Genomic DNA, 20,013 nt, shown 5'->3' with positions numbered 1-20,013 from the left:
CTCTGGTCCCTCCATCTTTTAGAAATTCTCCCTCAGCCTCATGCCTCTCTCCAACTATCACCCTGTTTCTCTGTTCCTTTCTTTCACTCACCTCTCACATCTGATCCATCAGCAAGTCCTGATGGCTCTAATTCTAAGACACATGTCAAATCTGTCCACTGCTCACCATTCTGGATGCTTCTATTCTGGCCCAGTCACCATTGGCTTTTGCTTGGACTATTGCAGTCAGCTCTTCCCCGGCCTCCCAGCTTCCACCCTCTCTCCCTGGAATCCCCAACACAGAGGTTAGAGGGATCTTTAAACAAGGGAAAGCTGATCATGGGGCCCCTCCCCACTGCAACTTGTCCAGCGGCTTCTTGTTGCATTTAGAATAAAAACCAGCAATTAACTTCGGGCTGTGAGGTCATGCATGCAGTATCCCCTGCTGACCTGTACAACCTCATCCCCTCCTCCTCTCAAGCCACCCCAGCCCTCTCTTTCCAGAAGGCACCACAAGCTCATTCCCATGTCAGGGGGATTGGCACTTGTAGTTCCCTCTTCCAGAATGTTCTTCTCCTGTTCTTTCCATGGCCCACGCCTTCTCATCTGTCAGGTCTCTGCTCAAATACCACCTCCCGAAACTTTCAATTGTAGGATGAATAAGTTCTGAGGATCTGATGTACAGCAGGGCGACTGTAGTCAACAATCCTTGCAAGTTGCTTAGAGAGTAGATGTTAAATGTGCTCACCACACATACACAAAAAGGTAACTATGTGAGTGATGGAGGTGTTAATTAACCCTAATCTGGTCACCATTTCACAATATATACATGTGTCAAATCATTTCACCTTAAACTTACACAATGTGATATGTCAATGACATCTCAATAAAGCTGGAAAAAAGTCACCTCCCCAGACAGCCTACCCTGATGTGCCAACAACATGGGGCTCCCCAGTTACTTTCTTTCACATCTCCTTGTTAGTTTCTTTACAGCACTCATCTATCCAAAGTGAACTTGTTTATTTATTTGCTTACATGTTTATTGTCTCTCCAATGTAATAAACACACCACGAGACTGAGGTAGACCCATCGAAGTCACACCTTTGTCTCAGCACCTACAACAGTGCCTGAGACTCCAGGCACTCAATCACTGTTTGTCGAATGAATGAATGAATTAATCAATGAGTGATGATGTCTATCATTGCCTCCCCTCCCAGTGCCCCTTCCAAGAGCATGCCCCTACCCACAAATCCTTACTGAGTGGGAGACCTCCATAACCATGTGTCCCCACATGCCCAAGGTGTCCAGTCTCGGAGAATTGGACAAGTATATTCCTGATACAATTGAAAGAGGTAAATTCTCCATCCAGGGAGATGGAATTGGGACATGGAGGCTGAAGCAATTAAAAGGTGTGGGGCTGTGGAGCTGAAGATGCTTGGGAAATCGAGGGCTACAGAGACCCAGAGCCATGGGCAGACTGGAGTGAGGGGAGCAGTAGCGAAGGGCCCCCAGAGTGGAGGAGGGGACAAGAAAGTGGAGATTTGCTCCTGAATCCAAGGTAGCCCCGCCTCCACCAGCATCCCTCACCCTGGTTTAACTTGACGCTTTTAATAGATGATAATTTCTGGTTGGTTGGTTTGTTACTGATCTCTTCCCACTAAAATGTTGGCTCCACGAGAGCAAGCACCTTGTCTATCTTGTCTACCTGGCACACAGTAGGTGTGTAATAAATATTTGCTAACTGAATTGATAACTGAGTGAATGAATGGTGGCCTTTCAAGTCCCTGGAACTCCAGCTATTGGTTTTGGGAGATTCCCCGCATTCTTTATCCAAAGCTCCTCTTTCATTTTAGGGGGCTGTTAGTCTATTCCAAACAGACTCTCTGATTCCCACCCACCCCCAGGGAGACAGACCGGGACTGTGAGGCTTGGAGGCAAATGAGGATGAAGAGAGATGTCAGGGAAGCGACCAACAGTGAGAGAGCAAACCATCGCTTTAAAGGAATGACTCTCTCGAGCGAGAGCGGGAGAGAAACAGAGGAAGCTGGGAAGCTGGCAGGATGCTAGGGCAGATGCCAGGACAGGTAGGGGGATGAGAGAAAAGGCTGGAAAACTAGACACCAAGAACCAGGATCTCTCTGCATCTCAAGGAGAATATTCGTAATGGTAGTAACAATCCACTCAGCGATAATGGTTGTTCCCAACATGCACTGGCTCTTGAGCAGGGCACCGCTCTGAGCCATTCCTGAGCATTGCTTGCCATAATTAGCTCTGATGGGAGGCGGGTGTCAAATGGGAGAATCTCAGCTAAGACAGCCTGGGGTCGAGGCAGAGCTCGGGGCTCTGTATTCTTGGATGGTGTTGCCCAGTCACCCAGGCACCCATGTGACTCTGGACCTCCTTAGTCCTCCAAAAAGGGCACGGGGGCAGTTCTGAGGCCACTCTTGTTGGCTTTGAGATCTCACTTCACCAAGAGTCCGGGGGATTTGGTCATTCACGTCCCAAAATAGTGGCATGTGGGTATTTGGGTCACAGGAGTCCTGTGACTGTCTGTGGACATCCATGTTTATCCATAGGCACCTGTGAGCATCTATGTTCTGGACACACATGGAACATCTGGACATATCTGCTACTAGCTAGGTACACGGGTGCACATTCGTGTAAATCTAGGCGAATGCTGGTGTGCATCAGTGGGCAAGTGCAAGACTATGTACATCTTGCACTGTTGCCCACAGCCACGATCACTTTCCTCGTTCAGACCCATCCACAAATATTCTATTCCCATACACTCTGTGCACAATGCATGAGCCCACAAGTCAATCTGAGGAATGACTGTATGTGTACACCAGATATATTCGTGTCTATTTGCCTCTCTCCATGAGCATCCATCTCCACACGCTCCTCTATAGCCACATGTGTAAAATGCACATTGCCTAGACCCACAAACAGCTCTGCTCCAGTGTGCCCATCACACAGGTGGATGCCTCCCTATAAATACCCATGGCCCTCTGTGTGCTATTCTGGACAGCCACATACACACATACGTCTACCCAGAAGCCACAAACATGTTACATATCTGAGTCCGTTCAAGAACGTCCATGCCCTTCCATGCATAATTCTCCATGTCCATTTGTGGCCACCTGCCTGTATCTGCGAACATCCCTACACTCCTCCGTAGGAACTGACATCTGTGTCTATTCTGTCAGCTGCCCTCTTAGGTCTCCCCGACTGACTCATTAGCCTTTCAGTCAGTCCTGAAATATTCCCGCAGAATTTATGCTTTGCTAATAAGCCTAGTGTCTTGCTGAGGTCATATGGCACTTACAAGAGCTAATGGAGCCAGCCTCGGCCAGCAGGGTTGGGGAATCCTGGCCTCCTGGAATAGCCAGAGAATGCACTCACTGGAATGAGCAAATTCCCGTTCCTTCTCTCTGCACCGAATGTCCCAGCCAGCGCCTGTCTGCAGAACCAAAGTCACATTTTGAGGTATGTTTATGGCCCAAACACTACCCTGGCATTACACGGAGGGCTGTGTTGCCAGATTTGTCATTACACCAAGGTTGCATTACTCTGATGGGTGCTACACTGAGGGCTGCATCACCAGACTTGTCATTAAACTGAAGGCTGCATCACTCTGAGAGTCACTACACTGAAGGCTGCATCACCAGACCTGTCACTATACTGAAGGCTGCATCACTCTGACGGGCACTACACTGAAGGCTGCATCACCAGACTGTGTGGGGCGGGAAGGCGCAGGCAGGGGTGAGGTTGAGAAGTAATCCTAAGGGACCTATAGCGATGGAGAAACTGGGGGCCCTACAGCTATGCACTAGTGGAGGGAAGCTACAGAGGACAGAGGAGCAAATAGCGCATCAGGAGTTGGAATTCAACCCTCCTGAGCCAGCAGTGCTGAAAGGGCTGGGGACACTCAGAGTGTGAAGCTGCGGCGGGGCCTGACCAGTTCCTCCTGGAAGCCGTAGATATTGTCATGCATCCATTATCTCTGCCAAGGGGCTTGCAAGACATACCTCATCACGCCCCTGAGGAGAGATGCTCCCTGACACTCATTCCCCACATGAGAGACATGCTCTGACCTGCTCCAACATGTCCCCTGAGCTCAGACACGCCCACTGGCCACCGGATTCTCCTTACACAACGGGCAGGCCTGCCATGAAGACGTGCCTGACATGTTCACAGGCTACAACACGCCCTGACATGCAGGGCAGGCTCCAACACACATGCACACACCCCAGCACACTCTGGGGGCCCGGCAGGTCCCTGGCCTCCACCCGAGTCTACACGCCTGTGGCCACCTTGGCTTTCTGGATGAATTGATGAGGCAGTGGGGAGAAGGCTGCTATAAATTAAACATTGAGACGCCGTCTGAGCACCAGACTCTGCCATTCCCTCATTGGCTGGTTCTCTCCCAGGAGGCTGTGGGACCACAGCGGGGGGAGAGGGCAGGGGAAGCGGTTCGCCTAATTAATTAGTCCTAATTGAGATATCTTTGTAAATATCCCTTTATTGAAGGACACGATCCCATCGCTTCCTGGGAATTTGCTGTCTCTATTTGTCTCCAGCCCCTGAGTATCACAGAAATGACAAGAAAGGAAAGGGCATCGCAAAGCGCTGTGCTTCTGATAATGACGGCAGCACCGAGGGACAGGCGGGGAGGCTCAGAGATATGCAGAGACCCAGGTGGAGGAAAGGCAGAGAGACAGAGAGATACACACAGAGAGAGATGAGGAAAGTGAAATTCAGGGCAGGAGACGGGCCAACAGCCTAGAAGGAGACCGAGCGACACAGGCAGAATCGGAGAGGCAGGCGCTGACACACAGGAAGAGGGAGAGACAGCCAGAGACAGGCGGAGACACTTCACGGCAGGGAGGACCAGAAGTGGGGACAGATGGACCCGCGGCTGGGCCGAGAGACTTCCCTCTGCCTTTTCCTGCCTCTCCCGGTCTCCCCATCTCCTGGGCAAAGCACCCGCTGCGGCAGCAGCAACAATGGAGCCTGATTCCTTTGGCCCTTAGCTACCCTCCCCTCCCCCCGCCCTCCCCCAGTCACTCCTGCAATCATCTCCCTTGTTCAAAATGAGCTTCTGCAGCTGCAGCCCAGACAGCTGTTCCATCTTGGAGCCAGCACTGGGGCTGGTGGCTGGGTCCTAGAGAGATGCCATCCTGGGCAGCAGGGGGAGTGGGGATGGGGAGTGGAGGACAGGGGTCACTGGGAGCTTGAGCACCAGCCCCCCCCCCCAGGCTCCAATCAAAGCTTAGCCCCCACCCCCAGAATCCCCAGGGGTCCACACACCCCGGGTCCCCTTCAGGGCCTCTGGGGGTTTGTGCTAGTCTGGCTCATCCTGTCCCACTCACAGATTCCTGACCAATACCCAACACAGGTTCTTGTTCCATCCTGTCTCAAGAGGCCTCTCAGATCTGAGAATTCTAGTCTCTCCCCTACGCCTTGTCAGGGTCTTGGACTGTGACACAGCAACTATGGTGATATGGAAACAGAATTCCAGAAGGAGACACACAGACAGACAGACAGGATGAAACAGACTCAGAGACACAGATAGAGAGAAGACAGAGAGTATGACAGAGAGAAAGGCAGACATGGAGACACAGGCAGACACAGATAACCATCAATATTCACTCAACAAACATTTACTGAATGTCCACTATGTGTTGTGGACACAGTTAAGACAGAGAGAGAAGAATAAAGATAGTTCATGAAATAAAGATACCAGAGGGAGAAAGGGAAAGAGAAAGACAGAGAGTGAGACGCAAAAGACAAGAGTTTAAAAATAGAGAAGCATGAAGGCTGAGACAGAGAGAGACAAGGACTGGGAACCAGCCTGGCCCCCTAGGTCTTCCAGTGGCAGCCTCTTCACTCCCACACACAAACACACCCAACCCCACATCAAACTCTTTCAAAGAGCCTGGACCTCCCCCAGACAGTTGCTTTTCTTCCTTGCCCAGCTTCGCGGCTGCTCCCCGCTGGAGCTTCACAAAGAGGCACCAGCTGCCCAAGGCCGGAGGTGAGAAGGATGCTGGGGGGTACGAAAGACACGAAGAGGCAAAAATCAGTGCTTCCCTCCAGCGGCCCCAAGGCCCAGACCACCCTCCCTTGGTGGCTGTCCATGGTGCTGACGGGATGGGCTCAGGCAGCACCTCGCACCATTTCTATATGTTGGTGTCAAACTTGGGCTGGGCTGGCCGAGGGCGGTGGTCAGCAACCTGTGATGGGTTTAGGCCCCTGCCCACATCACCAGATCCTCAAATGCCACCTGCCATCCCACCCCAACACCTTCACACACCCCCTTTTCTCAGCTTCTCTCCCTCTACCTTCCCAGTTCTGTCTTTGCTCAACTCTCACTCAACCTTCATGTCTCTGGGCAAATGTCACCTCCTCAAGGGAAGCCTTCCCTGGCCACCCCCTCCCATTGCACAGCTTTATGGTTCCACATCTTCTCCTTTGTGGCCCTTACCAAACTGTAATTATATAGCGATTTGCATAATTTTATGTTCACTATGTCTCCCTATGAAGCTTTGTGAGGGAAGGACAGAGTCCCACTTGTTCACGCTGTATCCCCAGCCCCCAGCACAGGACTGGCACATAGACAGGCTCAATGATTGCTAGTTGGGGATGACTCTGCTCTGCTCTCTGGGGGCAAGACCACTCCATAACCGGATGTGAAATTGGCAATGTGCACGTTTGTTGGACATCCATTCAAAGACAGAAGGGTTGAGAAACAAGGACACAAGAAAAAAAGCTTTAGGAAACAGATGCTTCCAAGCCATGGGAGAAGATTTGGGGGGTCACAGAAATACTTGTCAAGGCTCACAGGTGTCATTAGGGGAAAGAAGGGACAGAACTGAGACCATTCAGGAAATATCTACTGCCACAAATGAGAAGCTCCCAGTAATAAGCAAGAGGGACAACGTTTTTGCTCGCATGGCACTTCCATTCTAGTGGTGGTAAACAAACAATTACCCAGATAATTTCATATAATCATGAGTACTAGGCAGAAAATAGAACAGGTTCAAATAATAGCATGGGGACATTTTCGCTGGGGTGGTCAGGAGAGGTCTCTTGGAGGAGGTGACATTTGAGCTGGGACCAGAGCAGTAAGAAGGAGCTGACTAGGGGAAGGGCTAGAAAAAGGGTGTTCCCAGAGGATGGAACAGCAAGTGCAAAATTCCAGAGGCGGGAGAAAGAAGAGTGGACAGGGACGGAAGACTGGTCCAAGATCCGACACTCAGGCAGGTAGAGTCTTGTAATAATACAATAGTTAACCTTTAAAGCACCTTCCATGTGTCGGGCACACTGCTAAGCACAATGCTATCAAGGTACATTCTACTATGATCCCCATTTTAGATGAAGAAACTGAGGCCCAATGAGTTGGGCCAGGGTAAGGAGTTAAGATTTGGTGCAAGTGAGGTGGGCAAAAGTTAAAAGGAGGCAAATTTCACACGCACAATCTAGAAGGATTTTCTAACAATTAGGCCACTTGAAAATTATAACAGCAGCCTCACATGTCCTTCCTGCTCCAAATGCCTCCAAGTTTCTCATCCTTTGACACTCAGAATGATGTACTGGCACCTCAGGCCAAATCCCTTTGTGATAATGGACCCTCCTGACCACTCAGGCCACTTCCACACTCCTCCAAACCTGGCACATAAGTCTCCAGCGACTCTGAGATGCTTTCAGACTCTCTGTGGTTACCAGCATGCTCCTTACTCTGAGCCTTCGTTGAGGCTGTTCCTTCTGTCTGGAATGCCCCTGCTCTGTCTTCACCTGGCCAATTTCTTCTTGACTTTAGGACACACCACCCTGGGCATCACCACCTCCAGGAAAACTCCATCGCATCTTTGCTGGTTTCAGCATCACTCCTCTGTGCCCCCATAACACTCCCGAAACATCCCCATCACCACATATACCATGTCGTGACACAAGTACTGTCGATGAGCCTGCGATCTGATGGAAGTCGGGGGCGTTATTCATCTTTATAGTCCATAGCCCAGGACCATTCCCAGTACAAAGTAGATGCTCATTAAATATTTCCTTGCATTTTGAGCAAAAACTGGAGTCCACAATTGGGAGCAGGTGAATACAGCAGATGCGGGTCAAATCCACAATGGGCCTTCTTTTCTCCACCTCCTTGGCCCCTACCCTGGTCCAGTCCCCATCGTCACTCACCTGAACCAGGGCAGTGGCCTCCTCCCTGGTCTCCCAGCTCCCACCCTCACCTCCCACAGTCTGCCCTCCCCACAGGGGCCGGAAGGAAACTGTGAACACCCGAGTTAAGTAGAGTTAAGTAGAGTCCACCCCTCCTCTGCTCAGAACCCTCCCCAGCATCCCATTTATTCACTTAACAAGTATTTACTGAACACCCACTGTGTGCTAGGCCCTGCGCTGGGCCCTGAAGCTACAAGAGTTGACAAAAAATGATTTTTAAAAAATCCCACCCTTGTGGAGCTGACATGATAGTGAGGGAATCAGGCAACAAGATAAATAAGTCACACAGAGTATATTACAAGGTTAAAAATGCAAAAAGAAAAGAAAAGTATGAAAGGAGGATAGGGAGCACACGAGGAGTCACGAGTTAAATCTGAAATTCCTACAATGCTCTCTCCCCCAGCATGATGTACCTCCTACCACCTCCCTGCCCTTGTCACCTCTCTTTCCCTCCTCACTCACTCTCCTTCAGCCACACTGGTTTCCTCACTGTTTCTCCAACATTTCAGGCATGTTCCCACCTCAGGGCCTTTGCACTTGCTGTTCCCTCTACCTGTAACTCTCTTCCTTTTGATATGAGCCTTCTCTCACTTCCTTCAGATCTCTACTCAAATGTCACCTCTTCAGAGAGGCCACTCAATCTAAAATAGTCCCCCCATCACTCTCCACCCCCCTTATTCTGCTCTATGTTTCTTTACGGCACCTGTACCACCACCTGGAATATTACAGACTTATCTTTATACTTATTTATTTCTCCCCACCCCTGCCTAGAATGCCAGTTCCATGAGGACAAGGATATCTGCCTGTTTTGTTCACTCTTTTATCCATGGCACCTAGAATAGTGTCTGGCACATAGTAGGTGCTCAATAAATATGTGTTGAAGAGAAGAGTGAATGAATGAATGGAGACACTCTCTAAGAGAATCTTGTCACTTAGGATAAGAGGAGGAGGGATCAGCAGAGTGAGGCACAAATATTTGGCCACTCCTCTCTGTCCAGGTGACGGTAGGTGCTATTTGAGGTTAGGCATGCCACATGACTTGCATTGACCAATGAAATGTCACATGTGACCCCCCCCCCCACAGTGGGGGGTTTGCTGTGAGCTCCTTTTCCCGCCTCAACGATCATATCACCATAGAGCCTCCATCATCCCAGGTCCCTGGGTGGTTACCATGGACAGAGCTCTCCAGTCACCAATGGATACACAACACATGGGAGAAATAATCCTGCGCTATGTTAAACTGTGGAGATGTGAGGCTGCTTGTTCCCACAGCGTAACTCAGCCTCTCTCGACTGATATAGAGTATCTGGGGCCTTTTCCCCCAGAAAACTGTCAAGAAAAGGCATGGATTCTGAGCTTTGGTTCTTCACAGGGAAGTCTTCAAACAGCCTTTTGTTGGTGCTGCTCAGACCCTCCCCACTCCTCCCTCGAGGAAAAGGGTCCTCCCCAAACAGAATACCCCTCCGCCATCTCCCCTTCCTTCCCTCCAGCCCTTAAGAAGGAGGGGACAGGCAAGAGCATAGCATATAAGATGCAGGTAACTCACTTCAGGCTCTATAATGACGGCAGTCGCTGGCAGTGGGGCTGACAGCTCTTAGTCTGGTTCTGATTTATGACCCCCAGGTGAGGAGCCGTTCCGCGGAAGGCTCCCAACCCACAGGATGGTTTATGACTGGGAGTTGGCCAAAGGTAGTAGCAGAGGCAGCTTCCTCCCCACCCCTTTCCAGAGATGGTCTGTAACACCATCTCTTAGAATCCCTTAGAATGCTAAGCTGCTTCTTCTGATCTGTTTGGGGAGGGGAAGCCAGAGACAAGAACAGCCAGAGGGTCTGGGCCCACCCCCTCCTCACCACTAAGGTCTTTTATTAAGTCAAACACCAGCATCCAACCTTCTGCCTCATGACTGGGAATTCTCCCTACCTGGGTTCCTGAACCCTTCAGCTTACCCATGTTGGGTCTCTATACCTTCTTACAACTCCTCCTTACTAAGCACCTACTCTGTGCCCAGTCACTTCCATTTGTTCTCCCCAATCCATGGGAAGGTGGATTAATGATGTAGACACTTGACAAATATTTATTCCATGCCTACTATGTGCTTGGCTACAATGGGGAACAAAGAACTCCTTACTGAACACTTACTATGCACTCAGCCATTTATTTCCATTTGAAGGTGAAATTCGTGAATTCTTATGAAGATACTGATTCAGACACTTGACAAATATTTATTGAAGGCTTACTATGCATCAGGCCTTAGGGTTCAGTAGTGAGCAAAACACTGACATCCTCATGGATCCTATGGTCTCATGGGGACTCTGAACTCTCCTGGACTAATGAGGATATTGGAGCTTAGAGAGAGGAAATAATTTTCCCAGGGTCATGCCACTAGTAAGTTGCAGGACCAGAATTCAAACCCAGATATGATTAACTCAGAGTCCTGTCACTAACTGAGCATCTACCATGTCAGGCACTGAGCTGAAGCCTTCAAACATATACATGCTTGACATAGAGGAGGCACCCAATAGTTTAGTTGAACAAACAAAATGGAGGGAAGGATGGAAGGATAGAGAGATGGATAGATAGAAGGATGGATATATAGAAGATAGATGAAGAGATAGTTGGATGATGGATAATGGACACATGGAGGGATGGGTGGATGCATGGATAGAGAGATGGACAGATGGAAGGAAGGATGCATGGAAAGAGATGGAGAGACAAATGATGGATAATGGATGGATGGAAAGATAGATGGATGGAGAGACAAATGGAAGGATAAAGAGATGGGTGGATAAATGGGTGAGTGGATGGATGGATGGATGGATGAAAGGATGGGGGAAAAATGGATATGGATAGATGGAGGGATAAAGGGAAGGATGGATGGATGGGGAGCTCTGTTACCCACAATAGTTCTGTAAGGTAGGAATTATTCCCATTTTATAGATGAGGTGAAGTCCGTGTGATGAAGCCACTGGTCCAGAGTCAAGAGCGAGTCATAGAGCAAGTTGGGGGAAAGTCTGGATTCTGATCCAGGTCTATCAGACTCCCAAGACACTTTCTAGAGCACCCTCATGTCACAGTCCCCTCTCAGGTCCTACCCTGAGTCCCCTGGCATCTCACTCCACAGAGCCCTTCCTGGTAAGGCTTCGTGAAACTGAGGGATGGGGTGGGGATCAGGGGGATGGGAGAACCATTAGCTTTTAGCAAGTGATTTCATGGAAGCATTGGGTCAAGGTGCTGTTAGCTATACAGATGGGCTAGAGTGGAGACCAGGTCTGTTTGTGCAACACACACCTACACAAACACACACAGAAAACACATGGTACACACAGGAACCTACCCACATGCATACAAGGCAGGCACACACATTCATAGATACCCACTTGCACATATACAAACACACTTATATATGTTCACACAAACGCACACAGCACACTTGTACACATATGTATTTATTTGCACAGACACATGCACACACAAAATCATAACCCAGAGACATGCTTACACACTTAGGTACACATTCCCCAGACACACCATATGCTCACATTTACACACCCTATGCTGCACATAATACACGCACACATTTACACAGATTCACACTCTTTACATGGTGGCGGAGAGGAATCTGGCTTCGATTCCACTGAGCCATCATCTCTCTCCCCCCTCAGAAGGCAACAGCTACGAGGCTGCCTCAGATTCCTGTATACAAACTCATATGCACACACACAACCACATAACACACACAGACCCACAGTCAGGGACATACAACTGCAGATACACACTTAGACACAGCCCAGACACATGCACTCAGGGACACGCCCACGCTCATTCTGGGACCCACCCTTACACACAGGAAGACACACTTGGACTCTCATGCTGGCAACGCACAAAAACTCCCCACACACACACACTCACACCGCCCCCCCATACACACACAAAAACTCACGCAGGGACAGACACACCAGGACACAGGCAAATAATATCACTCGATGTGAGAGACACACAGAAAGACACTGCTTCACATGTTGGCTTCCAGTCTGAGAATTTGGACTGACAGCCCTCACCGGTGCCAAGTGCAAGGCCATCTTCCCGGGGGGCTGCACGAAGTCCGGGCACAGTGCATGGCACCCGCCTCTCCCCTCGCCTGCAACCCTTGGGAGCAAAGACCTCTTTCCTTTCAGTGAGGGGAGGGAAGAGGCGCTGTGATGGCCACTGGGGGCTAAACAGGGGCGCTGGCGAAGTTGGGGAAATATCGAGCAGGAGAGGGAGCCCCACGCATCCCAGTTCCAAATATTGGGAGGAGTTCCGCCAACAGACTGAAGAAAAGAAGGGGTGGGGAATGCATATCTGGAGGAGGCTGAGTGAAGTTTCCTCCCCTCTCCCCAGGACACCAGGACTACCTTTATTAACCCCGATTGAGTCCCCCGGCACCGCCCCCGCCCTCAGCTCTGTGGTGAGGGAAACTGGAAGAGGAAGGTGATAGAGGAGGATAGGATGGCCGGCGGTAATCCTGGAGCTTCTGGGGGCAGCGTCAGCTCCTGCCCCTGTCTGAGACCCGCCTGCCTCCTCGGAGGGGCGAGTTAGGGCAATAAATATGCAGCACATGAGAGGCAGGTACTGAGGAGGGAGATGGGGCGGGGGAGGAGGTGTGCGCATGAGAGAGAAAAAGAGAGACAAAAAGAGATACAAAGTCAGAGACAGTGCAACAGACATACAGACAGAAACAGGGAGAGACAGAAAGAGAGAAGCAACCCAGAGAAAAAAGACCCGAGAGAGAGAGAGAGAGAGAGAGAGAGAGAGACAGCGAGACAGAGAGAGAAGGAGAGACACCGAGACGCAAACAGGCAGAGATGCTGAAGGTGGAGACGCTCAGAGACCTCGAGACTCTCCCGTGCAGAGGCGGGGTCCCTCCCAGCCCCCTAATCTGCCCTCCCCTCCGCCCCACTCTCCCCGGACCGGCTCAATTCCGCAGCCCCTGCCACCTCCTCCCGGGGCGCAGAGCCGAGTACATTGTTGCCGCTCGGACCCTGCTCGCTCATAGTGAGAAATCGGCAGAATAGCAGGAACAGAAGGAACGGCGCGCAGGGGCCTGGGGGTCCCGGGGCTCCTCGCCTCCGCGTCCAGCCCCAGCCCGGGGAGGGCGCCCCCGGCCGGGCGCGCGGGGAAGCCGAGGCCCGGGCCCCCGGGGGCTGCGGCGGCGGCGGGCACCACGCCCCCCGGGAGCGCCCCCCGCGCGGCGGCCACTCACGATTTTCTCGGAGGCGCCGGCGCGGGACACGGTGCCGTTGAGCCCCACGAGCGAGGGCAGCGTCTGCGACATCCAGTTGGTGACCATGGCCATGGTGCTCAGCACGGCCCCGATCTTGAGCAGCGGCACCGACATCGCGCCCCCGCCTCATGCCCCGCGGCCGCCCGCCGCGCCTCCCTGCTCGGCCGGCCGCCTGCGAGCCGTCCCTCGCCGCCCCGCCGCCCCGGGGCGCGAGCGCGAGCTGGGGGCCGGGGCCGGGGCCGGCCGGGGGTCGGGGACGCGGGCTGCGGCTCGCGCGCCGGGCGGGCTCCGCTTATAAGGCGCCGGCTCGGCCCCCCCGCCCCCCCGCGCCTCCGCGCCGGGCACTTCCAGCCGCCGTGACGTCACGGCTCCGGCCCGGAGCCCGCGGGGGGCGGGGGGCGCCCGGCTGCCCCCCAACCCACCCCAGCCTCACTGCCCGGTGCCCGGGACCGGCCCCCGGGGGCCCCGCAGGCGGGACCCCCCCACCCGACCCCCACCGCCGCGGCATCCCTAGCCCCGCCCCCCAGCGGGGTTCCCACCCCCGCCCCGCGCGGACAATGGGCAACCGCCCCCCCCCGCGACCACCCAAAGCGCGCGGGGGTCCGGAGTGGCAAGTCCCCACCCACCTCGGGTTAGGACACCGGCCCCGGCGCTCTAAACCCGGGGGCGCAGGGTGGGGGCGTGGGGGCGAGAGTCTGGCGCGCTCCCCTGAGTCGGGCAGCCAGGGGTCTCCTTTTCCTGGGGGAAGGGGCTTCCCAGGTAGCAGGGCCACTCTGGGGACCCCTCGCTCGCGTCGGGACGAGGGAAGCCCAGAGGAGACGCGATCGCTTGGAGGGAGGCGCGGTAACGGGGGGTCGCTCCGGCGTGGGGGGCGGTCCCCAGGACACCGGGCGGGGCAGCATGACCGGCGGAGACTGAGGGCACGGCCTCTGGCCGGCAAGTCCCAGGCGGGTCTGCGCTCGCAACTCAAACTCGGGGTGGGGGCGGGGAGCGGACGCTTCGCACCTGCCTCCAGGCCCCGGGCTCGCGGGCAGCCCCTCCGGGGAGGGGGGAGTGCAACGCCCCCACCTCCCACCTCCCACCTCCCACCCACGCACCAGCCGGCGGCGCGCGCGGCGAGGAGCGCCCGGCGGGTTTTAATTTCCCTTGTTTTCCCTGCACTCACGCCCCCTCCTGGCGTCCCCGCGTCACCTCGCGCCGCCGCCGGCGCCCTGAGCCCGCGGCCGCTGCGGTCTGGAGGCGGCGATGACTCAGGCCTTTCCCGGCCGTGGCCGCTCGCCCGGGGGCTCGCCGCCTCGGGGGGCTTGGACGGTCCTTTTTCCTGAGCTCGACGCCACCCAGAGGCAGGTTCTGCCCCTGTGTGACCTCCCCCCATGACTTCCCTCTGCCTCAGTTTCCTCATCTGCAAAGAGGGTGGTTGTGAGGGTGCGTGAACCTAATACGTGTAGAGAGCGTGGGTGTCCTGAGAATCGAGGGAAAGATTTATTGAGCATCTACGGTATCCCAAGCCTTGTGAACAACAGACAAAAACGCCTGCCTTTGTGCAGCTTCAATGAGGGGAGACAGACAAGAAATGGGGGGGGGAGGAAGGAAAATACATTACTGGGAGGAAGGGGGCTGCAGACTAAGGGGTGGAGTAAACTTTAAACGGGGTGGTTGGGGGAAATGACATTTGAACAGAGTCCTGAAGAAGGTGAGGGAAGGAGCCATTTGGATAACTGACGGAAGCGTTCCAGGCAACAGGACAGCAAGTGCAAAGGTCCTGGGGCAGGAGCAGAAGCATTCAAGGAACAGGAAGGAGGCTGATGCGGTTGGAGCAGAGTGAGCTGGGGGAGGGTCAGGGGCGATGGTGCCTGTAAAGCACTTTGCGGGGTGTCTGGGACATGGTGTTTCATAAATAGTAGCTGCCACTGTTATTATTTGCAACTGATAACGAGCTTTAAAAAATGAGATGTGTCCTTGCCTCCTTGTACTACAGCTTGTGTTTATGAGTGCTGAACACTTTACAAATGAGCTTGCTGCGTACCGCCTGCAACCTCCCATAAGAAGTAGGCGACTTCCCGATTTACAAATGGAGAAACTGGGCTCTGAGAGGAGAGGGGACCAGCTCAAGGTGACCCAGCCCATAAACGGGGCTCAAGATTCGAACCTAGATCTCTCTGGCTTTGGACCCCAAAACCACTGGGCTCCAAGGCTTCCTGGCTTAGAAAATTTGGAACCCAGTGATACGTTCTCGCTGCCTCACGGTTGATGCTGTAAGAAACTGCGCCAGCTGCTTCCGGCCAGGCTTCTCCGTGATGTGGTCTACACCTCCACCTGCACTTGCTCTCTCTATTTCCTCACCTCCCGCCTCGCTCCAAAACTCCCCTCGCCCAAGGAGCCAGTGGTCTTCCACTGGCCAGTCCCACAGCCTCACACCAGCCCTTATTTACTCACTCTCACAGGTTAGTCATTTGTCCCTTGATTTCAGAGACCTTTCATCATTTCCTAGTTCTGCCCCCACCTCTCTGCACCATCACTGTCTCCTGCCTTCTCCCTAAATGCTTGTACCTCCCAGGGCTTTGTCCTAAGTCCCAACTCCTCTCATTCTGTACACTGTGCCTGGTCCCTCACACCCACTCCCAGGGTTTTGGTTCCATCTGGCACACTACCTCCTCAGGACCTTTGCACTTGCTGTCCCCTCTACCAAGAACACTATCACCACAGATACGCATACAGTTTGGTCCTTTACTTCATTTATATCTCTGCACTAGCATTGTGCGGGTCAGAGCCATGCCCCGCCCTTCTCCAGTAAACTACATTTCCCAGGTTCCCTTGCACCTGGGCTTCCTGTTAGGCTCATCCAATGGGAGGCACTGGAGGGAGATTGGAGGATGAAGAGTAAGGGAGAGGCCAGGGTATTTCTCCTATTTTTGCTTGGGGTGGAGGTGTGTTCTGAAAGTAACTACACCTCCCCCCCACGGCCCCAGCTCCCACACAAGAGCCCCTTCCTCAGCTCCCTGCATTAGATTCCCTCTCTTTGAAACACCTGGAATGGTTTGTTCCCCATCACAGAAAGACCCTCCCTGGCCACCTCATCTACGATGGCAGCCCCCACCACTCTCTGCCCCTTACTCTGCTCTACTTTTTTGAACAGTTTTTGTCACCGTGTGACATCGTATTGTACTTTTATTTGTTTATGGTCTGTCCCCTCCACTAGACTTCCAACTTCACGAGGGCACCTACATATCTGTGTTTTCACAGCTGCATCCCCATGGCTTGCAACAGTGCTTGGCACACAGTAGGTGCTCAAGAAATTGTTGTTAATCGACTGACTAAATCAATCTACAGCTGAGACTTCCAGAGCTATTTCTACGGCCCAGATTCCACCTGGAGCTCAGACCACCATGGCCATCTGCATCTTGGACATCTCCACCTGTGTGTTTCACGGGACTAATAGCACGTGACAGCCACCAGCACAAACTTAATCAGAACACAGGCAGTGCCGAGTATTGGTGATGATGTGGAGGAATCAGAACCAGCAGCTACTGAGACTATAAAATGTTCCAACCACTTGGAGAAATAATTGAGCAGTTTCTTAAAAAGTTAAACAGAAACCTACCATAAGACTCAACAATTTCCTCTACCCAAGAGAAACGAAAGCTTATGCCCATGAAAGACTTATATATGAACATTTATAGCAGCATTTTTCATAATCAATGAAACCATCCAAATGCCCATAAACCGGTGAATGGATAAGCAAATTGTGGTACATCCATACAACAGAATGTCATGCAGCCATGAAAAGGGATGAACTGTTGGTACACACTACAACATGGATGAACCTCAAAAATGTTCTGCTAAGTGAAAGAAGCCAGACACAAAAGGCCACGTTTTGTATGATTCCATTTACACAAAATGTCCAGAAAAGGCAAAGTGAAAGTAGATTAGTGATTTCCTGGAGTGACTGTGGGAGCGGGGATGGATTGCAAATGGGCACAAGGGACCTTTCCGGTTGATGGAAATATTGTAAAACCGGATTGGGGTGATGTTTGCACAACTCCATAAATTTACTAAAAGCCGTTGAATTGCACATTTAAACAGTGGATATTACAGTATGTAAATTATACCTCAATAAAACTGTTAAAAAGGGGGCAGCATTCTTTATTTTTTTTTGAGGAAGACCAGCCCTGAGCTAACCTCTGCTGCCAATCCTTCTCTTACTGCTGAGGAAGACCGGCCCTGAGCTAACATCCGTGCCTATCTTCCTCTACTTTATATGTGGGACGCCTACCGCAGCATGGCTTGCCAAGCGGCGCCATGTCCATACCCAGGATTCGAACCAGCGAACCCCAGGCCACCGAAGCAGAAGGTGTGAACTTAACTGCTGCGCCACTGGGCCAGCCCCTGGGGGGAGCATTCTTAAACTTTCCTGCAAGGCCCCTCCCCTAAGGTGCTCTATGCTTGCACTGACATGCAAATGAGTTCTTCCTTCAATTTTGCACCCTGGGTCCCTTGCTTCCCTTGGCCTGCTCCTGGCCAGATGTACCCATAGTTAGAACCTAGAGATTGTGCCCCTTTACTTACTTCCTTCTTCCCTACTCTTCCATCCAAACCAGCACCAATGCCGGCTGATCCTGATGCAGAAATATTTCCAGAAAGTGTCGCCTCCTCTCCGCCACCATCACCACACTAAGCATCATGTTCAGGAGTGTTGTGGATTGAGTGCTCATGTCCTTCCAAAATCATGTGTTGAAACCTAACCCCCAGGGTGATGGTACGAGGAGGGGAGGCCTTTGGGAGGTGATGAGGTCATGAGGGTGGGATTAGTGCCCTCATAAGAGACCCCAGGGAGCTCCCTTGCCCCTTCCGCCATGTGAGGACACAGCAAGAAGAAGCCATCTATGAACCAGGAAGTGGGTCCTCACCAGACACCAAATCTGCTGGCCTCTTGATCTTGGACCTCTCAGCTTCCAGAACTGTGGGGAATAAATTTCTGTTGTTTATAAGCCACCTGGGCTATGGTATTCTGTAAAAGCAACCTGAATACACTGACAGGGAGCCACTGAGAGAAATGTATTTTCCCCTGAAAATTCCCGGGAAAAAAATTCATAACTTTCAGAAACAATAACAATAATTGCTAAGGTTTATTGAGTATGTATCACATGCTAGGCACCATTTGCTGTGATGTACACTTCATAACTCATTTAACCCTCAGAATACCATTGTGAAGAAGATAGGATTACAATTGCCATTAAAAAAATAAGGAAACAGGGGCCCGCCCTGTGGCATAGTAGTTAAGTTCATATGCTCCCCTTCAGTGGCCTGCTGTTCACAGGTTCAGATCCCAGGCGCGGACCTAGCACCACTCATCAGCCATGCTGTGGCAGCATCCCACATACAAAATAGAGGAATATTGCCACAGATGGTAGCTCAGGACCAATCTTTCTCACCAAAAAAAAAAAAAAGTGAAGAATCAGAGGCACAGACATGCAAAGAAACCTTCCCAAAGGCCCTCAAGATTCTATCCTGGACACTTGGGCACCAGAATCTACATGGTGCTGCATCCATTGGACCTGTTCATAGGGGAAAGAATGAGTGTCGATCCCTACCTCACATCACACACAAAAATCAATTCCAGATGGATTGTACACCTAAAGCTTTTAGAAGAAAATATAGAAGGATATTTTCACTACTCTAGAGTAAGCAAAGATTCCTAAAACAGGACACTAATAAGCCCTAATCTTGAAGAAAAAAATTGTTATTTGCACTACATTAAGATTAAGAAATTCTGGGGCAGGCCCAGTGGCATAGTGGTTGGGTTCACACTCTTTGCTTGGGCAGCCAAGCATTCGAAGGTTTAGATCCCGGGCACAGACCTATACATCACTCATCAAGCCATGCTGTGGCAGTGTCCCACATACAAAATAGAGGAAGATGGGCACAGATGTTAGCTCAGGGCCAATCTTCCTCACACACACACAAAAAGATTAAGAAACTCTATTGATGAAAATACACCATTAAGAGAATGAAAAGACAAGCCAGAGAGTAGGAGAAGACATTTGCAATCCTTATATCCAACAAAAAACTCATATCTTGATTTTATATTTGTATCACATATGAACAGATAAATATAAAATCTGAATATACACACATATTTCTACAAATCCATAAGAAAAAGGCAGACAGCCTAACAGAGAAACGGGCAAAAGACTGGAACAGCCATTTCACAAATGCGAATATCCGAGTGGTCAATAAACACGTGAAAAGGTATTTAACATTATTAGTCATCAGGGAATGTAAATTAAACCCATAAGCTGATACCACTGCACACCCATCAGAATGTCTAAAATGAAAAAGAAAGAGAACACCCAGTGCTGGTGGTGACGTGGAGCAACTGGAACGCTCAGACACTACAGGGGGAAGGGTAAATCGAGAAGCCCTTCGAAGAACCTTTGGAACATTTGGAAGGCTGTTCGGCAGTGAAGCTCAATATATTTCTCCCCTACGACCCAGCCATTCTGCTCCTGGGTATTTACAGTTGAGTCTCATCA

At 51.7% G+C, this 20,013-nt stretch overlaps 1 protein-coding gene across 2 annotated transcripts in view; it reads right to left on the bottom strand.

The window, feature by feature from the left end:
* OLFM2 (olfactomedin 2) overlaps positions 1 to 20,013 on the bottom strand; it is a 59,072-nt gene that overhangs the window by 29,720 nt on the left and 9,339 nt on the right. The window contains exon 1 of one of the 2 annotated variants that reach the window (XM_046638535.1): positions 13,460 to 13,594. The exons of the other annotated variant lie outside the window; for it this stretch is intronic. Coding sequence (XP_046494491.1) covers positions 13,460 to 13,594 — 135 coding nt within the window. Of the gene's footprint in view, positions 1 to 13,459; positions 13,595 to 20,013 lie in introns of those variants that run through there. 2 annotated transcript variants of the gene reach the window in all.

The sequence above is a fragment of the Equus quagga genome, chromosome 14 (genome assembly GCF_021613505.1).
Source record: "Equus quagga isolate Etosha38 chromosome 14, UCLA_HA_Equagga_1.0, whole genome shotgun sequence".
NCBI classification, from domain to species: domain Eukaryota; kingdom Metazoa; phylum Chordata; class Mammalia; order Perissodactyla; family Equidae; genus Equus; species Equus quagga.
This window is presented reverse-complemented; position numbering and strand designations above follow the sequence as displayed.